We start from the raw sequence: 26,494 nt of genomic DNA on the forward strand, positions 1-26,494 counted from the left end.
TGGGAGAACTAGAGGCCTTTAAAGGTACGAAGGTCTTGGTAGAGCCCCATACTCACACTCCGGCTCGATGCTGGGTTTAGAACATTTGATCCGTGCCTGTGAACGTGTTCTACTCAACTTCTACTCGAAGTTCCCGGGAAACTTTACCTAGAGATTACAGCTAATGGAAACTTGTCAGATGCTCAGTTAGAACAAACCGAAGGTAATATGCACTCTGTACAAAGCACATTTTATATGAAATATTTGATAAAATCATTCTTCCATATAGGCAGCACATCTGGCGTGGAGGATCAAACAGACTGAAAGCAGATTCAGCCCATCAGAGCTGTTGGATGTCTGTCACACTGAGTGGGGTTTTGCCTGCTACCAGGGAGGGACCAATCTCTAGAGAAAGTTGATTCACATCCTAAGAAACAAAACCATCAGGCAGCGTCAAGTATCATGGCAAATGAGCAGTGGCTTAAAGGACTAAGACAGTCCCCTTGCAAAGAATGTCTGTCGGCTGCAAAGAGGGAGGCCAGGAGGGTTAGTGGGTGACACGAACGGTGGTGATGGTGAGGAGCCAGCACCTTGCTTGGCCGGCTGCCCAGAAGCTGTGACAGTGGCCAAGCATAGAAGGGTGCTGCTGGGCTCAGGGGACCGGGAAGATGGGACACAGCTCTGTGCCTCCTGGGAAGGGACTTCAGAGGTGGACGTTAATGAGCTCCCTACAAATGGAGCAGTGGAAGGCAAAACACCAAGTGGGTAAAAAGGAGAAGGATTTTTACATGGAGCATGCATTGTGGCTGGGGACCACAGACAAAGCTGTTCCAACTTACAGCTTTGTAAGCAGGAAGTGGTACCATCCCAAGATAGCTTTCCACCACCAGACTGGTGAGGTGTACAATGTTGAAAATTCTGACACTGCCATTGGCAAGAATATGAAGCAGTAGAACACCTCTCCTTGAAGAATACCACTATGGAGAAAAATGAGGAATTTGCTAACAGGTGAAGGTGCATTTATCCAGTAACTGCACTTGAATACCCACGCAAGAGGACATTATGGCACTGTTTACGAGAACAAGATAAACAGCCAGGGCAACCTGAAGGTCCAAAGAAGACGGCCCTGTAACTTGTGGTGTATTCACGTGACAGGATCCTTCCTCTGCAGCTGCAGGTGGAGTCACCTAGAGCAACACTCTCCAAACGCAGAAGCTCGAAAATGTAATGCTGTAAAACGCAAATGGTATGAACATACGACGCGAGTACTTCTGACTGGAAGACTGAAGAACTAGAGAAGAGCACCTCACATTACGCATGCACGGGCCACGGACACACGTGCACGCTCCCCTTCTTCCCAGCTCGTGAAGCCCCCAGTCATGGGCAGTCAGGAGCTGCAGACTGGGAGCCACGCACTCGCGCGGCCCAGGGGCTCTGCTGCTGGTGCTGGGTCTTTTTTCATTGTGTGTCTCTGTAGATCACTCTGAATCTTGCAGCTCTTAAAATTGCCTGGTAAGATGCTTATTTCAAAGGAAAATTCTTAAAGGGGAAAATAAAGCATTTTGTTTTGTTTCGTTATGGAGACAGGCTCTTGCTGTGTAGATCAGGCTAGCTTTGAACTCATTATGTAGCCCAAGCTAGCCTTGAACTCCAGGCTGTGGGAGACACCAGGGCAGCTCTCCATGAACGAAGAGCGATTGTCTCCACTTGGACTAAACCTGGCTCTTTTCCATGTTCTGATACGTACGGACTTGGCCAGGATTTGTCTTTATTGCATTAATTGCCTTTAAGCAATGCACATGGGTCTGGCTGAGGTGTTGATGGATAATCTTTAGCGCAGTGGTGACAGGGAGTGATGCCCCTCCTGTAGCTCCCCAGTAGCGTGTATGAGGTAGGCCAGGCTGTCTCCTGGGGCTGGCTGACATCTCAGGGCATGAGGAAAGCCCCAACCCCAGAACAGTGGGTACTGCCCCAACCTGTGAACCGCAGATCACTCCGTCTGCATATCCTCCTGTCTGCCTGTGTAGACATGAGTGCAGGCCTCCTGCCTGGCCCAGCTCACAGCACTCACCTATGACCCGCTGTCCTCAATCACTCATCTCTGAGCCATTCCCCTCTTCATGGATTGATAAGACCTGGGTTCAGCCCCGGGTCCAAGCTCCAGTTCCATGAGCCACCATACTCGCACATGAGCTGGGACAGAACTACGGTAAACCAGTAAGAGCACAAGCACAACTGCTCAGGTGAAATTGATTAAACCCAGGCCCAAACGGGGAAGCGAGTCACATAGCAAGCGGGCTTGAATGAACCTGGGCTTTTCCTCTAAGGGGGTGGGTTGGGTTAGGGACTCTTCCTGGCTTCCTCAAGGTGATAGAGACCTAGAGTATCAGTCCCTGATGTTCCTCCTTAGGGAGGGAGGGAGGTGTTTGATTGATCTTTTGTCTTGAGGTCTGTCCCTTGTCCTCCCGGGAGGGGCTGTCTCTCTCACAAGTGCACACACATTGTCTTCAGTACTGGCTCCTTCTGCAGCCCGGCCCTGTCAGACTGCCTCCAATAGTTCTATCTAACTCAGCTGCCTGCAACAGTCCCAATAAATAGGCACTTGCACACTGGTCCCTCCAGCCTTGTTCTGCCCTCTGGCCCCCTACCCCTCCACACTCAGGGTAAGATTTCTTTCTTGCAGGGGTTGGAGCATCGAGGAAACGTGCAAGACTTGCTTTCCTGTGTCTGACTTAACATGTTTTTAATTTCAAAGCTTTAAATTCCCAAATTGGTTCTGTGTTTAATCTCAGGGCATTTGTTTCGGACCCACCAGAAAGTGCACTGGCATTGAGGCCTGGAGGAGTTTCAGGCTCCCGGGGCGGCTCGCAGAGTTCAATGTGAGGGCTGGTGCTGTGGGGCCCGGGAGGGCCTGGGGTGCCTCTCTTGACCTCACCCCCACAGGGCAACTGTTCCACCTTCAGCTGGCATGCACCCCAGTGCTTGAGCTAGGAAGACAAGACACAAAAGCGTGCATTCTTCAGGTGAAAAGTGGAGCACAACAGAAAGATTAAGAATACCCTTCAAGGCCCTGTGAATGGCGCAGGCCTGAGTCCTAGCTCTCAGCAGGCTGAGGCAGGATTCCCATGAGTTTGAGGCCAATCTTGGCTACATAATGAGCTCAAGGCCAGCATGAACTACATAGTGAAACCCTATCTCAAATAAGAATGATGACAACAACAACAACAACAACAACAACAACAAAAACCCCACAAAACAAAAACAAAATAAACCAAACAGAAGGAGGGAAGAGCCTCCAAAGGTGCTCACAGCAATCATTCTGCATGGGAATCATGTTCTTCATAGCAATGTGTTCACTGGGGCTGGAGACATAAACCCCAAAGAACATCTGTGGATAAAGAATCCTCGTTCAGTGCTGATTTACAGCTTAAAAAGGAGGTGCTTCAAAGTCGCGTGGGAAACCAACCAAAACTTTCCAGAACCACATTAAGTCCTTACTTGACCTTTTCCTCTCCTCTCTCTGGAATGTGCTGGCTTTTGCCAGAGATGATGTGACATGTCATGTCAAAAGAGCTTGGCTGCAGTGGCAGGCCTGGGCACCCGCTCAAACTTCTACTAAGCCAGACCTTCAGGAGATTTGCCCAAGTGTCAGCCACCACCACTCTTCTCATGGAGTCTGTTTGAGAAAGTTAGTCACTTTGGAAAAAATGTATGATACTTATATGAACATATAAAGGGGTTATTGTTATTTTTTAAATCAGAAAACAAATGTTAAAAATTCCCCAAAGTAGGAATATGGACAAGCGCACCTCACATAAGGAGGTGCTTGTACCCAGAGTGCAGAAATTCACAAGCCATCCTGGAAGCCTCCTGCTGCTAAGACCACCCCTGGCCCCTGTGGTGGCTTGGTGTCACTGTCTCCAGCCCAGGAAGACCACCAGGCACTTGGCATCTCCCCACTCCTGGTGGCCTCACCAGCAGGTTCCTCCACTGTGGTCCTAGGACAAGTTCTAGGCAGTCTCACCTGGGGGGCCTCTGGGGGTGTCTGCCTCACAGAAGGTAAGGAATGGGACAGCCCGATGAGCACACTCTGAAGCCCTTCAGGTTGGTTCCATTCTGGGGACTTTCCCACCGTGGCTAGTGTTGGACAGAAAGTCAGCGGGGCCAAGGGATTTGGAAAGGAATGAATAATTCATTTACAGGGACAATCTGGAGGGGACTGAGGTAGACATTCCTGGAGATGCAGGGCTTGCGAGCTGCCAAGGAACCAGGCGAGAGGACTTCAACCCACTTCTTCCCGCGTGGGTGCCCTGCTGGGTCCCGGCCGCACTCGGGCAGGTCGCTCTCCCGCCCACGCCACAGCGGAGCGGAAACACCCAGCTTGGAACTGCCCTGCCCAGCCGTCCCCGCCTCAGCTCGGGTCTGCGGAGCCTGCACTTTGGATCAGGGGACCAGGGGGCCAGGTGCGATCGCGGGGTTGGGGTTGGGGGTGGGGGCGGCAGGTGTAGCCACAAGAAAGAGGAGGGACAGGCGTGTTCGTGCGGGGAGAGAAAGGGGGGTTCAGGCGTGATCTCAGGGGAGAGAGGACAGACGTGATCACATTGGAGAGAGAAGGGGGACAAAAAGGGGGGCAGGTGTAACCCAAGAGGGAGAGGGCGGGGCCAGAAGCTATCCCGACAGAAGCTGCAGGGGCGGGCCAGGTGTAACCACGAGAGAGAAGGGACAGGCGTGTTCACAAGGGGAGAGAAAGGGGGTGCAGGTGTGACCTCGGGAGAGAGGCCAGACGTGATCGCTTTGGAGAGAAAGAGGGTGCCGAGAGAGCACGCAGGCGTGACCGCAGGGGAGAGATAAAGAGGGGCCAGGCTGGCGAGCCCGGGCTCCTCCCCCTCTTCCTGCCGGCTCTTCCAGGGGTCTGGGCGGGCCTCTGCGGGTGAGCAGACCCGGCTCCAGCGTGCGAGGCGGGCGGTGCGGGTCCCGAGTTGCCAGTGCCGCCCCCAGCGTGGGGGGCCCTCGCGGAGGGTGAGGTCAGGCCTGCGTGAGGACCCGGGTCGTCGCCCGCTGTCTCCCGCAGTCGCGATGAGGACGCCGGCCCCGCTCCTCTGTGCGCTGTCCCTGGCGCTCAGGGCCACGGTCACCGCCACAGCAGGTAGGTGCGCGCGCCGCTTGAGCCTGGCCCACCCAGCCTAGGTTCAGGGGCAGATGTGCCTCTCCCTCCCGACGGCGGCAGGCGAATGGGCCCCCAGTGTCACCGCAGGCTTCGAGGTGGAGAAGTTAGGCGAAAGCAGATTGTAAGGTACTGCTTTCTATGCCGTGGGGTTATTTAAGGATCCAGGGTCCGGACGAAAAACTTAAAACTTGCAACACCGTAGTTCTGAAAAAAAAAAAAAAAAAAAACAAAAACCAAACAAACCCAAAAACCCTAAGCAACCTGGTAGAACGGAGCAGAATTTTAAAGTGACCCAGGTGGCAATGAGATGCCTTTCTATTACGGCAGAAAAACAGGTGGCTGAGCCTAAAGAAAACAGGAGCGCTCTTTTTCCAGGAGAGGGATGGGGCGGGGAGAAGGGAAGGGAGAGGAGAGGACCGGTGGAGGGTGGAAATTGACAAAAGACTAAAAATAGAAATTCCACTTGCTCCAGCTGCGGGCGGATCCGTTTAGAGAGGCGCAGTTCCTAGCAACTGGCTTGGAGGCAGCCGGTGTACCCGTCAGCGGATGAATGGACCCGGGAAGCGCGGTGCCCGCACACCGCGGAGCTCTACACTGCATGAAGAAGGGTGGGCTTGCGGTGTGTAGGAGAATGGACGCACCTTGAGACCAGAGTTAAGGGACACAAGTCAGATGCGCAAGTTTGAATGTTGAATGGTTTCTCATCTATGGGAAACCCAAAGGATAAAGAAGTCAAAGAGCAAAATAAAAGATTAATAGGAAACAAGGAGACTGGTCTCTTGCAAATGGGCAGAGGACCAAGAGACGGGGGTGGAGCAAGGGGAAGGCGAGGTGGAGAATCAGTGTGCTATGTGGTCCTGCGAGTGGTGAGGACCGGAAGCGCGAGTGCTGCGGCCGGCCGTGCACCCCTGACAACCAAGAGATAGGAGGAGAGAGGAAGTCCCCGCGGTGGGGCGTGAGGGGCGTGAGGGGAGCCCCGAGCTGCAGATCCCTTTCAGGGACACGGAATTCTGCTTACTCCCCGCCTAGGGAGACTCGTGGGTAAAATTATAAATCAGCTAGGGGTGAAGAGGAGTTTGTTAACACAACCACTGCCCAAGCCTTCAGTTTGCCTTCCTGGATCATCGTGCTGGTTTTATCTTTGTTTGCCCAGGTGCATGTAAGGATCTTATATCACAAAATAAGATCGTTAGAGTCGGTCAACCTTTTGCTTGGAACTGCACTTACTTTCCTCTGACATATGGGGACGTGCATGTGACCTGGTACAGAGCATCCAGCGGCACCCCGCTGCCCAGGAACATCAGTAAGAGAATTCACCAGGAGCACACCTGGATGTTGATTCTTCCCCTGACAGACAGGGACTCCGGGATGTACCAGTGTGTTATCACGTAAGTTCCTCGTCTAAAATAGAACGAAACCTGTCTCTCTGGGTACCCTCATGCCTTTTAAGAGCATTCGCAAGGAACCTAGAAAACACAGTGAGATGATATGGCATAACTTTATGATTGTGATACAATTTCTAATGAGCACGTTTGAAATGCCTTGAATAGGTAAGAGATTTAGGTTGGCTTTAAAGAGATTTGTACCCTGAGACAGTACATGACTTTTATTCTCAGGGAGGCAACCTGTATTTTTAATTCTCTCCTGATTTGGGTGTTGCTCTCTGTTTATTCTACTGTCTTACACTAAGTGTCATTTGTCAAAAGAGGGGACAAAGCAAAGAAAACTTCTTGGTTTTCTGTCTGGAATACTAAAAACTCTTGCCAATGCTGGCAGACCTGGGTAATTTGGAGATGGTACTAATAGTAGGACTGTGAGAAGTTGAGTTTTTATATGTTTATACTGGGAATGTTAAAAAAGAATTGTGATTTTTATGGAATGTAAGACTGGAAGGGTTTTTGAGGTGAAGGAAAAGTAGCCTTGTTAACAAGTGTATAGTATTTGTCAAGCTTTTTGCTAGAGCCCTGTGAAGTATGTTACCTCCATCAATCTTGAAGATATATTGTAAATTATTCTTGCTTTGTAAATGGGACTAGAGATTCTCAGAGGATAAGTTAGCTTTCACAGTTGTCCAGTTATTTAGTGGGTTATTAAGAGGAAGGGAGGTGATAATACCCTTGGTACCAGATACCAAGGTTGTGAAACTTGGTCTTTAGTGCTGATGTCCATAGAGCACATAGACAGGCATATAGTATATCTAAAGTCCTACCATATGATGCTGACAAGCAATAGGGAAAATGTATGAAAGAGTTGAAGGGGATGATAAAGATAAAGGTTGAGAAACAATAATCTTTATCACATTTCATTCAATAAATGAATCGTTTCTTTTGGCAGAAAAAAAAGAGATTTGTAAACCATTTTTTGTTTATTTATTCTATATTTTAATAATTTTATTGAGAAGGAAGTAGCAATGAGATAGTTTCAAAACAGGTTAGTAGTACAATAATTAATACATTACATATTGTTGTCTTTGTAGTAGTTGTTCCTAGTACAAGATGCAGACATGATATCTTGTCTAAACACCATTAGTTCAAAATCTTCTTCTCATTGAACTAAGAGAAAGTAGCTGTATATTTATGCTATTTTGTTTATACAGATATATTCCACTACAAAATAGTTCATTTATATCCCATTTTTTTTTACTTTTGTCAGAGATGTGTATTCCATTACCATTCATATATTGTAGCTGCCTGAATTCAGCAGAGTAATCCAATATAGTCCAGCAGTCCATAATAGTAGTGGGTTATCCACAAGACTGGCAGTGTCGGAAGTTGTTGACTTGAGCCCTTTACAGCTCAGCATATTAATATGGCTTTATTTTTTATACCTCGATTTTATACTTTTCTGCTGGATGGTTAAGACCAAGATAAAGCAAGACCTATATAACAACAAATGTAGCTTCTGTAATGTAAACCATTTTGGAGATGCAAAATGCATCTTTTCCCGTGGACATACTGCTTCAGGATAGACCAGCTTTCCAATATGCCTGCTGCCACCTTTCTACAAGGGCAAGCGCTGGTGACAGGTGACACATGCGAGGAGTGTGGCTTCCTAGGGACTTTGCTTCAGGAATCTGCTTGCAGTAAGCCTGGGGTAAGCTCGAACCCCACACCAGCCCTTGTGCTAGGAAGTGGTGTCCATGGGTGCCTGGGCCTGCCAGGCCTTTTGCGTAACTTCTAGTTTTTGGAGTCAGATGTACTACCTTTGTGCTACAAGGTCCTGCTTCTGGTTTTTGGATATTAGAAGTTGGTGGGAGGCCGCCCAGCCAGGAGGGGACTGTGCCACTGGAAAGCATGTGTCCTGCCACAGTAGCTGTTTGCTTGAATTCCTGCATGTGCACGCGTGCATGTGCGTGCGTGTGTGTGCATGACTATTCCACTGTAACACTCTGAGAGACCTGAATGAAACACATCTGTGGGCTAAACTTTGCCCCGGGGCCACAGTTGGTGACTCTGCCATACTAACTTGCTTGACCTTAAATTATTTCACCCCCGTGAGCCTTGGTTTTCTTACCTGGAAATGGGAAGCTATCCTGGCCCCCTAGAAGTGAGGTACCAGAACCCGAGCTCCTCAGAGAAGGGGCTGCTCCATCCTGTCTCTCGTATTTTGGCCAGAAGGCCCCTCTCTGTGTCCCAGAGTGGCCCACTTCCCACTTGGTGTCCTGCCAGGTTCCTGGCTTGCGCCCATCCGGCACACTTGCTGTGCAGCACGACTCACTGAGCTGCAGGAGAGAGGGGTAGCCAGCCCCGTGCTGCTCAGCAGCCGCACGTTGTAGGCTCCACTCGCTCTCCAGAGACCATCGAGGCCAGGGACGGAGAACCTTGTAGAGCTTTCGTGATAACCAGCAGCCTGATGTGGCGCGCGTGCCGCAGGTTCGCCATCACTGGTGCACTGTGCATCGTTACCTGCAGCTGGAGGGCGTAGGTCAGGGCGCGCGTTTGTGTGTCGGAGCCGGGTTTAAGCTATTTCAGTCTGGGAGCTCTGCGGTGAGGAGCACCCACCCTTCACATCCATTAGACCAGGGGACTGTCTGCCAGGGAAGAAATGAACACAGCTTCTCCCAGATCTGTCAGCTACTGCAGAATAGTCGGTAAAGTGTATGTTTCCCTTTAAAATAATTTCAGAGAAAATCTGAGAAATAATATAGTAAGCTCCCATCTGTCCTTTACCTGGGTTTTCATTTTAAAGTAAACATTTTCCATTTCCCTTACAGTTTTCTCTCTCCCTATGTGTGCGCCTCTATTTTTTTTTTTTTTTGCCTGAAATCATTTTAGTTGTATACATCATACCAATTTTATTGCTTAAAAATTCAGTGAATGAGAATATTCTCTTACCTGCTCACAGGGCTGTAATCAAACTCAGGAAATTCAGCCTGGCAGGACTTTCCTGTGTCGTTTGTATTTGAGTTGGCTCAGTGGTTCCCTCGGTGACCCATGTAACAGTCCTTCCCAGTACAGACCAGGTCCTGTATTTGGGTCCATGGATCTAGCTGGCCATGTTGCTTTTGGCCTCCTGGCCAAGGGGCTGCCATTGGGCCCCTGCAGAGCCCCAGGCATCTCTGCTCACAGACGCCTGTAGGCCGTGTTGTTCTGTGGGAGGCGTGTGGTTTGTAATATGCATCTGGTGTGACTTGAACAGAGGTGAAGAGAAACAGGTGGCTGGAGTTTTGATCGTGTAGGTCTCACACTGTGCTTTTCTCACAGGCACAGCAGGAGCTGCCACATAATACACGTCAACCTCACCGTTAAAAAGATATACCCGTGTGTTGGCTCCAGAAACAGATCACTAAATTTTTTATATGACTATGACCAAATATTACACCTTGGGAACTCAGAGAGCCTGAACTGTCACATGCACTTCCCAGACAGTTGCCGTGTGCAGTCCATAAGGTGGTACAAGGTAAACAAAAAGTTCTGTTGATATTTATTCTCTTCAAAATTCCTTGCTGACACAGTAGATGACGTTAGATGACAGATGGCACTTGCACTCTGTAGCCTGGTTGCTGTTCAAGTCTCTACCTAGGATGTTGGCGAAGAGTTGTTTTGGATTCCATAAAGCAAAGCCCTGACAGGTGAGGAAGCTGTCAGTGGGTCTGCAGCATGTGAGAAGCAGCTGGTATTCACCTGGGCTGATGGGAATGTGGGGGAGAGATCGGCCACCCGGGGGAGAACCTTCCTGCCTACTCTTGCCCTCCTGACGAGACTCCGTGCTGCTGAGCTCTGAGAGGTATTGTTAGATGTTCTGTAGATAGATATAGCTAGATGGAAACAAATATAGATTCCAGGGGCTGGTGAGATGGCTCAGCGGTCTAAAGCACCTACCTAGAACAAGCTTAGCAAAGCACAGCGACCGCAGTTCAATCCCCAGCACCACATGCCAGCCAGCCCCGCCCCCTGGTGGGCTGAGCTGGCCACACACACACATAAATAAATAAAAAATATTTTAAAAATATAGATTCCACAAATATATAGATCACATAGATATCACACATGCACATGCACACACACATGGACTGGACAAGAAATTCTTATCTGTCATTATCTATCTATCTATCTATCTATCTATCTATCTATCTATCTATCCATCATCTATCTACAAGATTTCTCGTCTCCCGGAGTTCATAGGCTGTGCCACGTACTCCCACATACCCACTGACTAGAATGTTTCATTGAAATTTAGGACTGTGAAGAGATTCCTAGCGAGCAACAGAAGTTTATTCCTTGGGAAACAAAGCTTTTTGTGCACAATGTGTCTGCGGAGGATGGGGGCAAATACACATGCACAGCCAGGCTGGTGCACCCGGGGAATCCTGGGAAGCGGTACGTGCTCGTGCAGAGCATCCGTGTGGACATCTGTAAGTATGGCCACACCGGTCACCGGGTCTTCCCGCCCCTCTGTGTGAGCTGGCTGGTTTCAGGCTGTGGGCAGAAAAGATTTCCCTCCAGATCAGCCAAATCTTAAGCCAGTCGCTGTTAGGTCAGGGTTAAGAACACAGGGGCAGGAGGCAAGGGCAGCTCAGCTCTCCCACCTAAGCAGCAGAACCCTCAAAACTCACGGCTTGCTCGTGTGCAGCAAGTGAGGCCATGCGTGTGGGGCTGTTGTTGGGGCCTGTGTCCAGCGCGTGCAGATATTATTACTGTGATCCTGTTGTCCCCAACCTGCACTGTGGGGGGTTCAGTGGCCATCCCAGCACCAACCTCCTCTGGCTCTGGCTCTAAATGATCCAGGGTGTTTGACATGGTTCTGGGAGACCCATTTCCCATGAGGTTCTGGTTCCAAACCCAGGATGGCCAGTTCTCTGAACACATATCCTGCAGATTTCAGTGGCAAATCGTATGGGTAGAAGAAACTAAGTAGCCAGACCCCTTCATTTTCCAGAGGGAAGGAGGGAGCAACTCTGAAGTTCAGAACACTTCATGGTGTGGACACAGGGCCGGACGCCTGGCCTCTGTGCTCTGGCGGGCACTTCCCTTCCAGACACCTGGGCAGGGACTTTCCTGCGCCCACAGCTTTTGCTTGCTCTTCAGTAGAGCGTTTTTTCTGTACCTGCTCATTTGAGGGGCAGAAGTTGTCACCAATTCCCCAGTACTGGGTACCTCGCTAGTACCTGGTGCTGACCACCTGGAGGAGTCCAGTAGCCCTGGTCCACGAATTCCCAAGAGGCTGGAAACTCCCTCTCGAGCTCAAGGTTGGTGATGAACTCTGGCACCTGTGCCTGGCCACAGATCTGCGAAGTTTCACTGCCGCAATGCACTCGCTGTCCACGTGCAGCTGGGGAAGTTTTTGGAAGGGTAGAATTTGTAAGGCACAATGAAGAAACCTGTGGGCCCAGCAGTCCGCATTTTATGCCTGTTCAAACAGTTGTTAATGTTGCGTTATCAGGCATGCATTGTGCTTAGGTCATGATGGTGAAAAACTTAAGAAAACATTTGTTTCATCTGTATGGGAGCTCCCAGTCTGGGAGGACTGAAACTAGAGGTATCCGCGGATCTGTTTAGTGCCATGCATTAGGATCTGGGGGAGCAGAAAGGAATCCAGAGGGGCCAGTGAACGATCTGGGAGGCTTCTGAGAGGACACAGGTCTCAGCAGCATTAGGGAGGATGAAGAGTGCTGATAGTCATGCAAAGCAAGCAGAAGTGGTCCCTGGGCAGAGGACACAAAGTAAGACACAGGGCAGAGCACTGTGGCTTCTGTTGGGTGGGTCTCAGAGCTCACTACAGCGTGGCACGTATGAGATGGGAGAGGGAGGCATGGAGTTGACCAGTGGCGAATTCGGGGCTGCTTCCATGTGGGCATCACCACGTACTCCCCATGGCCCCAGGTGCATGCAGTTACGTGGCTGCACCTGTGACAGAGGAAGTCAGCCTTGAGATAGTTTGAAGCAGGAGAGGTGAAGTGGGCACAGATGCAGGAGGCCGTGCCAAGGCAGCTCGAATGCCTGGGAGAGGCTGTGAGGCCGCGCCCTGCAGGACACAGGATTTCTTCATCCCCTGGCACTCCTTACCTAGTGCTGACAAGCCAGGTCCTGCGCTAGGCACAGAGAGGATAGGGAGATAAGGAAAAAACCCCGACCACTGCCCTGCTGCAGCTTGGGTCCAGGAGGGTGGGGAGGCAGTGACAGTGCTGATCCGCTAGGGGGATCCTAGCTGGGTGACGTCCTGCTGGGTGATGGGCCAGCTTGAAAGGGCAAGATGAGATCAAAGGGAGCACTTGGCGACCCCTGGATTTTCCGTGTGTGATCTACTGAGCGGTGGTCCGTGGCCAGCGGGTGAGAGCTTCTATTTGGGGGCACTGAATTCAAGTAGCTTGAGGAGTGGCCAGATATGGCCATGACGAAGACCCCATGTTTCTGGGTGTTTTCCTAGTTTCTCTCGTAATGTTTCCACATCCTACCCCAATTATTTGAGGAATATAGGAGTGTGCAGGTGGTTGCCGGATTTTGGTAGCTAAATGGGGTACAGAAGGAGGGGAGAAGGACTAAGAAACGGGGGCCCATGGGGTCAGGACAAGGAGGCCATTGAAAGTGGAGGTGCTGGAGTGAAAGAGCGCAAGATCAAGGAAGGAAATGATGGGACAACACAGACTCCAGGGCTGAGGCAGGAACTCAAGAGTAGCACCAAGTTCAGCTTCTTCCCACCCCGAGAACTCCTCTGGAGCTTTGCTTAGAGCTGCAGCTTGAAAGATGTATTTATAGTCTTAGGTAATGACATTTTATTATAGCATGCTGTTGGTTTTCATTTAAACCAAATAGATAATGGCTGAAATGAGCTTCTTTGCTAGCTGAGTTCCTAGTTTTCTTTATATCTAATGTGATTTCTTGTGGCTCTGATTTCTTAGTGGAGAGTGGGAGACCAGGAGGAAAAATCCCTAAGATCATTTATCCCCGGAATAACTCCATTGAAGTACGACCTGGTGAGTAGGGTGGGCGGAGTTGTCGCCATCACTCGGGGGCAGGCTTGTTCTGGCCACAGTTCTGGTGAGTAGTTTGAAGACAAATCTGTTTCTAGCTTTGGGTATCCCTGAGTTTATCAGGAGAGGCACTGAGATAAAAATTAAGAAAGTTTGAAGCCTCGGGGAGCTGAGATATTGGGATTCTGGCCATGGACAGTGTGGGTCTAGATGATTCTGATTAGCTAATGCACAGGGAATAAAAATTTAAAAATAACTCCTGGAAAGGATGTTACATAAAATAAAACTACTACTACATAATGCTGGCCAGGAATTCTGGGTTATGTTAGCTCCTACTGGAAAGAATGTTAAAGGAGAAGGGAAAATGATGATGTTACATTTGTTCCTTTATGTAGAAAGGATCAAAAACATTGTCCCAGTTGGTGGTCTATGTAGAAAAGAAGGGGCTCAACTCAGTTTTTAAGTCTTAAAGGGAGTCACAAGTAAAATAAGACCTGCCAAGAAGCTTAAAAATCTCCATTAAAAATAGCTATTCAGATTGAGCCAAATTTAAAATCCAATTAGAATTTTATAAATCTAGTTACATACTGCCCCCCAAGCACATATATAAAAATACATTATCTGAAGGATTAAAGAAAATTGTGTGAGGTTTCATTTGAAAACATTAACCCAGAAAATCAAACCAGAAGAGTAAATGACCAATTGAATCATTTTGTCTCAATGAAAATTACAATACTGTCCTAAATATAAATTTTATGTATCAAATATGTAAAGCTTAGGGTCTCATTTGAAATACCAGAGTAATACAGTAAGAAAATAGAGTTGGTTTAGTTGTACTGGGAGATTTTAACATGGCATGGTATCGACAGATTTAATAAGTAAATAAGAATCTAAAATATTTGATTAGTAAGAATAATATGTTTAATAAATGACTTATAAATACCTGTGAAAATTACAGCACTAAAAGAGGAAGTTGTAGGACTGGGTATGGTGGCGCAGGCCTGTAATCCCAGCTCTGGGGAGGCTGGAAACAGGAGGATCACTATGAGTCCGAGCTGTGTAGTGCGACCCTATAGCAAATACATTAAAAACAAACAAACAAAAAAACTGAAAAAAAAAAAAAAAGGACCACATGTGCAAACCACACAGTACAACCAGAGTGTTGTGAATGTAGGTATTTAGAACTCAAGTCAAAACAGTGAAAAGAATCTCATTCAGCATGTGAAGTCTGGGGTTTTTTGCTTGATTTCGTTATAAATACAATATAAACTTATACTAAAATATCACATCATACCTAATAGTTACTGTCGATTAAATTTTTTTACATTGAAAATATTAAACAAGCACAAATTTTTCTTCTAACCATTTACTTTCCTTGGTTTGAGATAAAACTGGAGCCCTAGTAGAGGCTGTCTAGGTATGACAGAAGCCAGGTGAGCTGTGGTCCCAGCACTCGGTAGGCCGAGGCAGGAGGATCTCTGCCAGTGTGAAGCCAGCCTGGGCTACTTAGTGGGTTCAGGGCCAGTCTGAGCTATGTAGCAGGACCTTGTCTCAAGCAAAACGAAACAAAACAAACAAACAGAAAGAAAGAAAGAAAGAAAGAAAGAAAGAAAGAAAGAAAGAAAGAAAAGAAAAAGCGAAGGGAAGGCTAATGACAATGACAATGCTTCAAGTTCACTTTCACGGCATATGACCAGTGCTGTACTCCAGACAAGTTTCTGTCTTTAAATATGACAGATAAGTGGAGAAAAAATTAAAATGTATGAACGACCATTTAACTCTCTCGCAGAAGTGTAATTACATAATAAAGATAAAAGTAGAAACAGTGTAGAGAAAAACCACAGCAGAAATGGGAGTCTGGCAGGCTGCCTTAGGGTAGAAGAGCTGGGGAAGGGGGTTGGGGAGATAGGTCCGCACCTAGCAACTCCAATTTCCCAAAGGCAGAGACTCAAGTGTAAGGCTTAGAAGTGGGAAAACTTACAAAGCTGCTGATGGTGTGGAGCTGAAAGCCGTTTGCCAGGCCCCTTAGCTGTGTATGTATGAGCCCTTTAACTTTCAAGGAACAGAATGCCCTCAAGAGTGGATTCGAGGGGCTGGTGAGATGGCTCAGTGGTCTAAAGCACCTGCTTAGAACAAGCTTAGCAAAGCACAGGGACCGTGGGTCAATCCCCCAGCACCACATGCCAGCCAGCCCCGCCCCCTGGTGGGCTGAGCTGGCCACACACATACACATAAATAAATAAATAAATAAATAAATAAATAAATAAATAAAAGAGTGGATTCGAGGCGTGTAGTGCTCACCGTGTGGCATCTTTGATAGACTACAGAAATGCTCAGGAAGTCGCTTGCCTGTCGCATCCTCGCTCCCCATCCTCGCTCCCCCTCCCTCCTCTCCTGTATTGGGAAATCCAGCCAGTGTATTTAGACTGTTAAAAACTCGGCTTCCTTTTCTTTCAGGCTGGGCTTTCATGCTGAGCAACACCCTCAGCCTGTTCTACTACTTACTTGGGTACACAGTCTTGCTAACTAGTACGAGAGGGACTCGAACCTGTGATTTTCCTGCTTCAGCCTCCTGAAGTGCTGAACTTGCAGGCACGTGCCACCATTCCAGGATCAAAAAGAAGTCTTTTGGCCAGAAGAGAATTTAGAAGTTGTAGAAGAATATCTAAAATATTGTAATCACCAGCAATTGTTTAGTAAGGCTAACCTAGTACAAAATAAACTTCTAAAGTCAGTATCATTTTTCCACGTGTGATACTAACTTATACGAACATGCCTCGCAGGGCCCTGTTAGTGCCACCTGGGCAGCGTGCAGCCTGCTTACACTTGGCTGCAGGATCCCCTGCTGGCAGGCGCTGTGGAGTGCTGCCGTCCGCTGTGCCTGTCCCACTTCAGTGACACGTGGGTAGTGTCACCTTGGCATAACATCACTAGGGTTTTCAAAAACATGTATTGACGTATTTTGCTAAATTGAAATAGAATTTTTACTAAATAGCTTTTCAGTTCAGCCATGTGGTAATAAAAGTATTAAACGTCAGAATGTTGTAGTTTCTAAACACAAAAGCAGACAGTTAAGAATCTGGCAATTAAAGCCGTGGGAAGAAATCACAAATGAAAGGCCAGGTCTGGGGAGATAGCTCAGCGGCGTGGTGCCTGCCTCGCAAGCCTGAGGTCCCGAGTTTAATTCCTGGTAGAAAAAAAGAGATCAAAAAATCAGACTAGTCTTTAAAAACGCAAATCCTTGAATATCCGCATAGAGTTACCATGTAAAGGCAAACGAGGGGGAATGTGCTGAGTAGGGGGACAGCACGTAGGTGGGATGACTTATATAGAGCAAAAAATCAAGTTGAGAAAATGCCAATCTAAATGGGGCAAACAAATATTTCATACAAGAAGAAAAGCAATAAAATAAAAAATTCAGTGCAGTAAAAGGAACACGCATCGCACTGTATTAGTCTGTGGACCTAGTGAGGACCACGCGTGCATTCCCGTTAGCGGGAGGCGCGTTCCTACCTTCCCGCACAGGGTGAGCCACGCGTACTGTGCGTGCACGGCCACCTCTCCTGGGGTTCCCGTCTCACCCAGCAGGAACCCCGGGCCTTCTGGTCCCCTTGGCCCGGTCGGCTGCCCTGCTTGCGGTTTCCGCGGGCGCTGCCCTCTTTGTGATTCCTTTCCAGTTTGAACCCGGGCACTTTGGAAACCTGTCACCTTCCAGCTCAAGGAAGGCTCAACAGCAAGCTGTGGGCAGCAACACAGATCCGCAGGGCTGCAGAGAGAAACAGCAGACATGCAGATTGAAAGCAAAATTGTCTTGGGCCGGCGAGAGCTCAGTGGACTAAGCGCCTGCTTTGGCAAGCGCGGGGACCAGGGTTTGATACCCGGTCCTACATGCTGCCCGGCCCCACCCCCAGGGCGCGCTGAGCCAGCTTCCAAGTCCCAGTGTGGTGGTGCACGCCTGTAATCCCAGCGCTGGGGAGGCTGAAACAGGAGGATCACTACGAGTCTGAGCTGTGTAGTGAGACCCTGTACCAAATTCATAAAATGAAAAACAAATTTAAAATCCCAAAAAACAAAATGATCTTCATCATGTTTAAGGAAAAGAGAGGGAGGATTGAAACTTTGAAAAGAGAACAGAAACTAGAAATAGCAGCATACTGGATTTGGAAAACGAACAAATAAAATACCAGCACTAATCAATACAATAGATTTTAAATGCATAGAAAATGTATTTGAAAAGAGAATTAATATCGATCAGGAGAAAATATGCAGGACTAAGCACTCAGAGCCAGAAGATGTGAGTATGGATGTGAGGGTGAGGGGGGCAGAGGCGCAGAACCACACGCACACGCACACACACACGCACACACACATGTACACACACACAGCACAGTCTCCCGTGGAAGAGGCGAGAGGAGGTGGAGGCAGAAACAGCGCCATTTCATCTCAGAGGCTGAGAATGACCCAAACAGCTAGGAGACCCCGTGCTGAAGACTCCAGGGGCAAAGCGTGCCAACAGGGTCCAGGAAAGTAAAGCTACCCCTGGGTGCTCCACAGAGAAACTGCGCACAGCGGAAACCAAGGGAAAAAGTAGGAACAGGAAGAAAAGGGTATATGGAGATAGCTCAGCAGCAGAAGCCCTGGCACGCGCGAGGGCCTGACTTCGAGCCATGGTAAAAAAAAAAAAAAAAAAAAAAAAAAAAAAAGGTTAGTTGCTGGCTAGCTCTGTACCAGGATCAGTGGGGGCCATGTGCTTTAAAACACTCAAACCTGCTTATTTTATAAGGACTGAAAATACCACAGACTAAAAATGTCATGTGTTGTCAATCTAGTCCTACAATTAAAAAAAAAAAAAAAAAAAAAAAAAAAAAGGAGTGTTCTGCAGGCAGCAGGGAAAATTCTCCTGCGTGTTAAATTGAATGCAGAAGGTGAAGGCGATGATATTTGCTCAGGAAATTTAGCATAACTGAGAGTGCCAGCCCCGCCCCCCCGGGGCGAGCCCTCAGTTGAGACTGGGTGTGGTGGCGTGCACCTCTAATCCCAGCGCTTGGGAGGCTGAAAACAGGAGAACCGCTGCAAGTCCGATCTTCATAGTGAGACCCTGTACACCCTGTAATCCCTGTCCTAAATTCAAAAATAAAATAAAATAAAATAACTGTGAAATGAAAATACCCAACTACATTTGCTGTCTGCTGGGGTGAGGTAAATGAAGTGGATCCTGAGAACTATGCAATGTCAGAGGTGGAGGTAAAGTGCCAAAGATAGCAGGTCTTGGTGCATCCAAGGGCATGCTTTGTTGTCTAGAGTTAGAGTAAAGGAATATTTTAGGCAATATATTATTAAATGTCGTACTAAAAAGTAGTCACAAATAGAGGCAGAGGGAATGGAAACAACAATCTGAAAAAGCTAAGAAAGAAAACTCAAATATAGAATAAATGCATTGCATAGAACATAACCTAAAATGGGCAATTTAAAGCAAGACTTGTCACCACTAGTGGGTCAAATGCTCCAAATAAAATCAGTCATGCTGGATTGAAAAATAACAACCTCATGTGCTGTTTATAAGAAGCTTAAAGCTAAAGGGACAGAAAATGATATATAACATAAAGTAAAATACTCATGGTATAATTAATTATATTGATATATAATTATTATGATATATAATTATTATAATATATAATTAATTATCAAGATACAGCTGAAGGCAAAAGGCATTATGAGAGGGAGATACCTCCTATTGATGAAAGTTTAATTTTGAACCTATAAATGTGCAGCACGCCCTTCAATGCACACACGCGTGCACGTTCACAGAGGAAAGTGTTGGACAGTTCAGTATTGAGTGTGACATTTCCGTGGCTTTTTAAAAATAGATTTTTAATCAGATCAAGAGGGGAGATAGCTCAGTGGCATAAGCGCCTGCCTCACAAGTACAGGGTCCTGAGTTCGATCCCCAGTACTGAAAAAGAAAAAGAAGGAAGGTGAACATTTAAAAATAGAAAAAAAAAAAAAAAAAAGAAAGAAAAACAAAACCCTGTTTGGGGCCTGCTGGTTAGCTCATGCAAACGCAGTGAGGTGCAGGATACCGAGGTTTGCTCCCCAGCTCAACCTGCCCTAGCAGACCGGCCCTTGAGGCAGCCTGAGCCAGTCTCCCCCTCCCCCGAAAAAAAAATCCTTCTAATCAGATGAAGAAAGTTTCACTCCACAGTTTTCTAATAGCTTTCTGGGATTATGAATTTTATAATAGTCAAGACTTTGAATGCAGAAGAACTGCATAGTAAGAGGAAGATTACTGGATTTGGAACCAGAAAATGGGAGTTTGTATCTCATTTCTTCCTCCAGTTCTCATTGGCTGCGGTCAAGTCACTCAACACCTGAGGCTCAATTTTCCCATCATAATGGGAGGATCAGTGATAACACTTCCTCTCTTTCTGTCTTGTCATATTATCCCAAAGCTGTAAGACTAAGGGTGACAACACACCTGTAACACTTGTAAACTGTGGCATTCTTTGCTCATGTCACTAGGAGTGGAAGTAGTGTGTCCCTGTGAGTGTAGAAAACCTTCATGAGCGCTGTTGGCAGGGGTCGGCCCATGCCAGTCTGTTGGTTCCCTGGTTCTCCCACCCACTAGTGTCCGTGCAGAGAGAGGATAGAGCAGATTATCACCGACCCTAGAGCATTTCTCACCAGCAAAGATGTCCAGGGCTCAAACGCAAGATGCCTTTGTGCATGAGGTGCTAGCCAATCTGAACAACTGAAAATCTGCTCAGCTGCAGCTTAACATTTATGAATGTGATCCCCACAGGCTCCACCCTCATTGTGGACTGTAACATAACAGACACCAAGGAGAACACGAACCTGCGCTGCTGGACGGTCAACAACACCATGGTGGACAATTACTACAGTGACTCCAAACGCGTCCAGGAGGGAATCGAGTAGGTGCCGCCTCTCCTGGCTTCGCAAAACTCGCTGGGCTTCTCCACCCACATTCATGTACAGACAGCTAGATGGCCAGGGTGCCGACCACCTCCTGGTCACTGTGGGCTCTGCCGTTCTGAGATCTTGGTGGCCAAGCATGGCCCAGCTTCGGGTTCAGAGAACTGTGGGACACTTATGTCATCTGTAGCCCCAGCCTAAACAGGTGCATGTGACAAAACAGAAGTGAGCTGCAGGGTGACAGCATTCTTCCCACTCATTCTGTCATATTCTGAACATGACCTTCAAGGCCTTAGCACCAAAGCCAGCACTAACACAGGGGTTCTTGGAGCAGGGTGGGGTACAAACTCAACTGATGGGGTGCAACTCTGGTGCTGTAAAAGAGGAAGGCAGAGAGCAGAGGAACTTGTGGGCTGTGGGGTGTGGTGAGGGAGGATGCTTGTGGAGGAATGGTGGCTGGAGGCCCGGCACAGGCTCTGTGGTCCGCAGATCCACACTTTCTGGTCACTGTCTGGGAGTGAAGATCGACTTCTACTACACATGTACCCTCCACACGGGGCCTCTCAGTGACGTCGTCTCAGGGTTGAATCGCCCTCCAAGGCATTCTCCAGAGAAACAGACACTTCATGTTCAGAATGAGGCATACAAATGACGCTGGGCGGATAGGACTTGTGTTAATGCTCCACTCTTCTTTTTACAGAACCAACATTTCTTTTCAAGACCATATTTTTTACACAGTCAATATCACCTTCCGAGAAGTGAAGATGGAGGACTACGGCCTTCCTTTCATATGCCATGCCGGAGTGTCTGCTGCCTACATCATGCTGAGGCTCCCAGGTGATGTCCAGTGGGCTCAGAGTGCCAGAGCACTCTTAGTGGTGGCCAGGAGCTGGTCATCAGGCGTCATCAGGAGTCTTAGTTACTTTTCTCTTGTTCCTGGGACCAAATACCTGATGCCCAAAGTTGCGGGAGGGCTGGCTTACTTAGCTCCCAGCTTGTGAGGGCTCAGCTCTTAATCTACTGGCTGCAGGGCGGGATGGCTGACAGAGGGGCAGCTATATGCTGAGGCAGAAAGGAGCAAAAGCAACTAGCAAGAGCACGGTGAGATGCGTGTCCCTGTGGCCCTGCTTGTGTGTCCTAGAGAGATCAGGGCGGTGCCTACCCAAGGTGGGCTGATCCAGCAATCAGCCGCCCTTAATCCCAGCTTGCACTCTGAAACAATCACACACTCTAGTGTCAGCCATCTCTGAAAAAACCCCGTGACCCCATGAGGCTTTGCGTTGGGGGACATCTAGATGCAAACCGTAACCTTCAGGTGCTTGCTGTGAGGCGATGCCCCAGGCGGCATTAGCACAGAGCGGTGGGGTGCTGTCACGGGAGGGGCTGGTTATCTCCTTGGAGGGAGGTATTGAAAACAGCATACTCATCTACATTACGATATCTGTGCATCAGAATTCCAGAAAACTAAGTTTTACTTTGCTAAACCAGAGTGCTCAGCATTTATAGCTAATTATTTATTATTATTATTATTATAATTATTATTATTATGTAATTTTTACCTGTATAGATTTTTATGAATAGTTTGATGCCCAATGTAAGTGCTCAGGCTTGTTTTTTTTCGCTGTGTACCTTTGAAAAATTATTTGTAGGACCAGTCAAATAGCTCAGAGGATTAAAGTGCCTGCAAGCAGGTGCAGGGGCCAGGGGTTTGATCCCTGGGCCTGCCACACCGGCCCCACCCCGGAGGCGTGTTGAGACATTGATTGTGTGCCAGTAATCCCAGCTCTTGGGAGGTTGTAAACAGGTGGATTACTATGAGTCCGATCTTGTAGTGAGACCCTGAACACCCTGAACACCAATTTGAGACCCTTCCCTAAAATACAAAAAAGAATAAAAAAGGAAGAAGAAGAAAAGAAGAAGGAGGAGGAGGGGGGGAGGAGGAGGGGGAGGGGGAGGAGGAAGAGGAGGAGGAAGAGCAGGAGGAAGAGGAGGAGGAAGAGGAAGAGGAGGGATGCGGAGGGAGGGGCTGCTAGGCAGGAGCAGGACTACAGGGGCCATGTGAGCATACAGACCGCCGAGCCTCTCGATGACCCCGTGGGGTAATGAAGCGAGGAGGTGCACGCGAAGGCACAACCCTGAGAGCGCTGTGGAGTCCTGACTCGCGGGCAGGGTGTCAAAAGCGACAGACTTCTTGACTGTTAGCTTCCCTGGTGGAGCCCTGTGAGTTGCAACTCTCAGCTCGCTGGCGCCCCCTAGAGGCGGCTGCCCCTCATTTACGTACTTCTGGCTGGAGGCTGGAGGAAGAACGTTTTCCTACACCACCTCACAAAGCCGGGTTCAAGGGAATCTTGGGCAGCCCAGCGGGGCGCGCCTTGAGCGCACTCTGCTTTCTGGGGGTCCTTGGGGGCCCCTGAGGTCACCTCAGCTCTGTATTCTTGTACCACTACCTTCCTTCCCCTATGACTTCTGGTGTCCTCCGTGCAGTGCACTCCAAATCTGCCTGTGTGCCCCGCACCAGCAGGAAGCCCTTGCGGGGAGCACAGAGCCTTGTCCGAGGCTGAGCAGAGTGTTGAACCTCCCAAGCCCTTGGTTCTCTTGCTGTCGGTCCTGCCCTGGTTCTGGCCACCACTGTGGGTACTTGGGTTTGGCTTAGCTTTCTGCGGATTTCCTTGCCTTTGAGCCTTGTCTGGCCTGTACCTTCCAGGGGTGTTGCAGTCTCTTCTCCAGGGAGGCTGTAGCTTTACAAGTCTCTGCTCTTCCTTTCCCCTGGGACACCCGCACTCCTGGTTAGCCTTCAGGGATGCCCCCCCCACCTTATTATCCCAGTCACCTCCTGGCCAGAGTCAGAGAGGGGCAAAGGCGGCCACTGGCCACCCTCTTCCACAGGCTCACGCTGTGATGGAGGTGGTGGCTTTGTGGCCCGTGAGGGGAGAGGAGAACAGACCGTGCAGACCCCTCGGTGTCTGTGCTCCCCAGCAGCGTCAGGCGGAAACAGCCCAAGTCAGGCCAGAGAGAGGCACAGGGGTCCACCCCAGGAGGAGGGGGGACCCTGGCTCTGGGTGCCTGGACCTTCCAGGAGGCCTGCAGGCCACAGATTATGCCTTGGAAGCGTTCATGCTTCACTTAACCCAGACCATCGCTGATCGATCGCAACTGCAGTGGCCAGTAGCGCGCAGAAGGGCTCTGAGCCCAGCCCTGGCTGAGGGGAACTGCGCTATGCCCTGTTAGGCACCGGATGGGAGGGTGGGGCGCCTTCCCCGCTGCTGCCACCCCAGCAGAAGGCAGAAACCCTGTGGGCATCCTTTATTCCTGCTGTCTCTCCAGGGCCACAAGCAGCAGGTTTTGTTTGCCCGAGTTCTTAGGAACCTCGCCCTCTCCAATCCAGGCTTCCTGTGGGTTTGCGGTGGGCTGAGTGGAGGTGACAGCTTCTCCATTTGACTTCCCTCTTTTTTGGGGGAGGGTGCCTTCACTCTGGAATCGTGTTCCTTCGTTTGTCTGAAGCAGGGTCACTAGGACGTTGCTCAGGTCTGCTGTCCCCTCTTGTGAGTTTCTTCTTGTTGTTAGTGCGTCCTCATGCACCGTCTCGCGTAGGTGGCCACATGGGCTCCAGCCGCGAATACTGTTGCTAGCAGGGCACCTGCTGCACCACCAGCGCGTTTCCCACTTACGTGCTTTAAAGCCCCTGCTGCTTTGGAACGTGCTCCCAGGTCTCCTGCTTCTGCGGCACCACCTTTCAGTTCACGTACAGAGCCCAGGCGGGTATTAGCACTCCTGCCTGCAGTGGACAGTGAGCTCAAGGATTTCTGCCCTTGCCTGGGGCTCCGGGAGTGGACACAAGCTCGTGGCCTCCTTTCAGGGCCTTTGCGACACCTAGATCTACAGAGTTACCTTCTTCCTCCCCAAAGCCGGGACCTCTCAGAGGGAGTGGTGGTGCCGTTGCTCCAGGAGGGGTGCAAAGAGGAGGGGGCGGAGGGCAACAAGGAGAGGGAGCAGGGAAGACCCGGGAGGACCCCTGGGGTGGATGAGACCCTGCGGACTCAGGGTTGCCTGGCCAGCGAAGTGTGGAGCTTTTTCACCTGGCTGCCCTGGGACTGAACCTGTGGGTTGGTGTGGTGGTGGGGTCATGTGTTTGGCCACTCCTCTGTGACACGCCGTGGGTGTGATGCTGCGTGCCAGTGATGGGAGATCCTGGACTGTAATTGTTGGCACGGCGGCGTGGGCGGGGCTGTAGGTTCTGGAAAGGAAGTGTGGGGCGTACATAGGTTGCCCTCTTCAGCCGCGGGGAGAACCTTGTCTTGGAATGTGTTATGCGTTGTGTGCAGTTGTTCCCCCAAAACCTCCTGTAGTCGTGGGGCGGGCTTCTAGTTTGCAATTGATTTGTGATCCGTGCTGGGATTATGGGAGTGGGTGCCACACCCGCCCCAGGGCAGGCAGCCTCCGCACAGCGGAAGGGAGGGAAAGAGGCTTGTTTCCTTCCATGCGCCTCCCTTTTTGCTGTTCCTGCTTAGCCATCGTCTGCCTCCACGAGCCCTGCCTTGGAGCCAGCCCTGTATGGATTGAAACCTCCACAGACCATGAACCAAACAAACGCTTTCCTCTCTAATTTTGGGTTTGGGAATTTTGTCCCAGAGATGAGAGAAAAGTAACCAAGACAGCATCTGAAGAAATGGTCGGCTCTGGAGACCGCTGTTTTGAGTGGGACAAGCCAGACCCCATAAGACAAGCGCTGCATGTTCTCCTTCATGGTGGAATCCAGGAAGGATGACAAGAAGGTGGAGAGAAGACTACTGCAGTGTTCACGGAAGACGGGAAGGGGGCAGCGGTGTGGGGCTGGGAGCAGGGGCATGGACATAGCAGAACTACATGGCGCCATGGAACCCCCGCCCCTGAAAGTGGAACCGGGATGGGGTGGGGCCTAGGAGTGATGGAAGGAAAGGATTGAGGTGGCGTGCTCATGCGACACCCCCGCACAATGCAAGCCATCAGTGTGCACAAGCAAGGTGCACTAAAGACTGGTGAAAAGCAAGTGCTCTGGGATGCAGAGCAGGACTCCCCTCCTCTTCCACTCCTCCCCACACACTGGGAATGAGGGCAGGCCCAGGGAGGCCCAGGGAGGAAGTGGCTTGTGAGCTGAGTTCTAGGAACACGGAGGATCCCTCTTCCTCCCAGTTCCCCTTTCCTGATGCCCGAGTTTCCTTCCTGGGGAATCCTCGGTTCCCTTTCCCCCAGTTCCCTTTTCACCCCCCAGGTGCCCAGACCTGGGCTGTGGGAGCCTGCGCCTTGGCGACTGGGTGCCCCCACCTTGGGGCACACCGGGAAGCACCTGCAGAGGGGCTTCCAGGGAGGAGGCGCGAGGGGCCCCTTCTCGAGGACAGAAGCTCCTGGCAAAGTGGTGTGGCAGGCCTGCCATCCATGCTGTGCTGCGGGGCCACTGGGGGTCTCCCCATAGATGTGCCAGGGCTTGGCCTCCGGGGGCGTCACCCTGGCCAGGGAGCCCCACACGGGGAAGGCCAGAGCCAGCGTCCCACACTTGGAGTCACCCTCTATCTGCACTTACAGCCAGGGTTCTGAGGAGTTCCCCTGGTAGCCTCCCTGGAGCTCCCTTGTACCCTAGAACCCACAGGCTGGTCAGAGCGGTTGATCCCATTCCGCACTTGTTACCTAGCAGCGCTTCAGCAGTGCCCTCGCTGGTAGGGGATGCCTCTCCACATGGCATGTGCCTGTGGTCTGTAGGCATGAGGATGTGATTGTGTCGCTCTGCTCTTTTGCTGTCACATGTAGCTCCAGATGTCCAGGCGTACCTGATAGGAGTGTTTGTCGCTTTGACGGTCGTGGTCACTTTGGTTCTGGTCATCTACAGCAGCTTTAAGGTGGACATCGTACTGTGGTATCGAAGTGCCTTCCACTCCAAGGAGACCAAAGAAGGTGAGTGTGTGTCTGCCCTTGGAAACATCTTGAAACTGATCGTCACCATCTGCAGGAATGTTCTAAGCTTACTTCTGTCTTAT

At 49.7% G+C, this 26,494-nt stretch overlaps 1 protein-coding gene across 1 annotated transcript in view; it reads left to right on the top strand.

The window, feature by feature from the left end:
- Positions 1-4,983: 4,983 nt before the first annotated feature.
- The window catches only part of Il1rl2 (interleukin 1 receptor like 2), a 42,078-nt gene continuing 20,567 nt past the window's right edge, over positions 4,984-26,494 (top strand). The window contains exons 1-8 of the mRNA XM_004633258.2: positions 4,984-5,125; positions 6,300-6,534; positions 9,850-10,045; positions 10,826-11,000; positions 13,485-13,559; positions 20,356-20,485; positions 21,187-21,323; positions 26,268-26,411. Of these exons, the coding sequence (XP_004633315.1) occupies positions 5,056-5,125; positions 6,300-6,534; positions 9,850-10,045; positions 10,826-11,000; positions 13,485-13,559; positions 20,356-20,485; positions 21,187-21,323; positions 26,268-26,411 (1,162 nt within the window). The 5' untranslated portion in view covers positions 4,984-5,055. The remainder of the gene's footprint in view (positions 5,126-6,299; positions 6,535-9,849; positions 10,046-10,825; positions 11,001-13,484; positions 13,560-20,355; positions 20,486-21,186; positions 21,324-26,267; positions 26,412-26,494) is intronic.

Source organism: Octodon degus, unplaced genomic scaffold (genome assembly GCF_000260255.1).
Source record: "Octodon degus isolate 3935 unplaced genomic scaffold, OctDeg1.0 scaffold00052, whole genome shotgun sequence".
Taxonomy (NCBI): Eukaryota; Metazoa; Chordata; class Mammalia; order Rodentia; family Octodontidae; genus Octodon; species Octodon degus.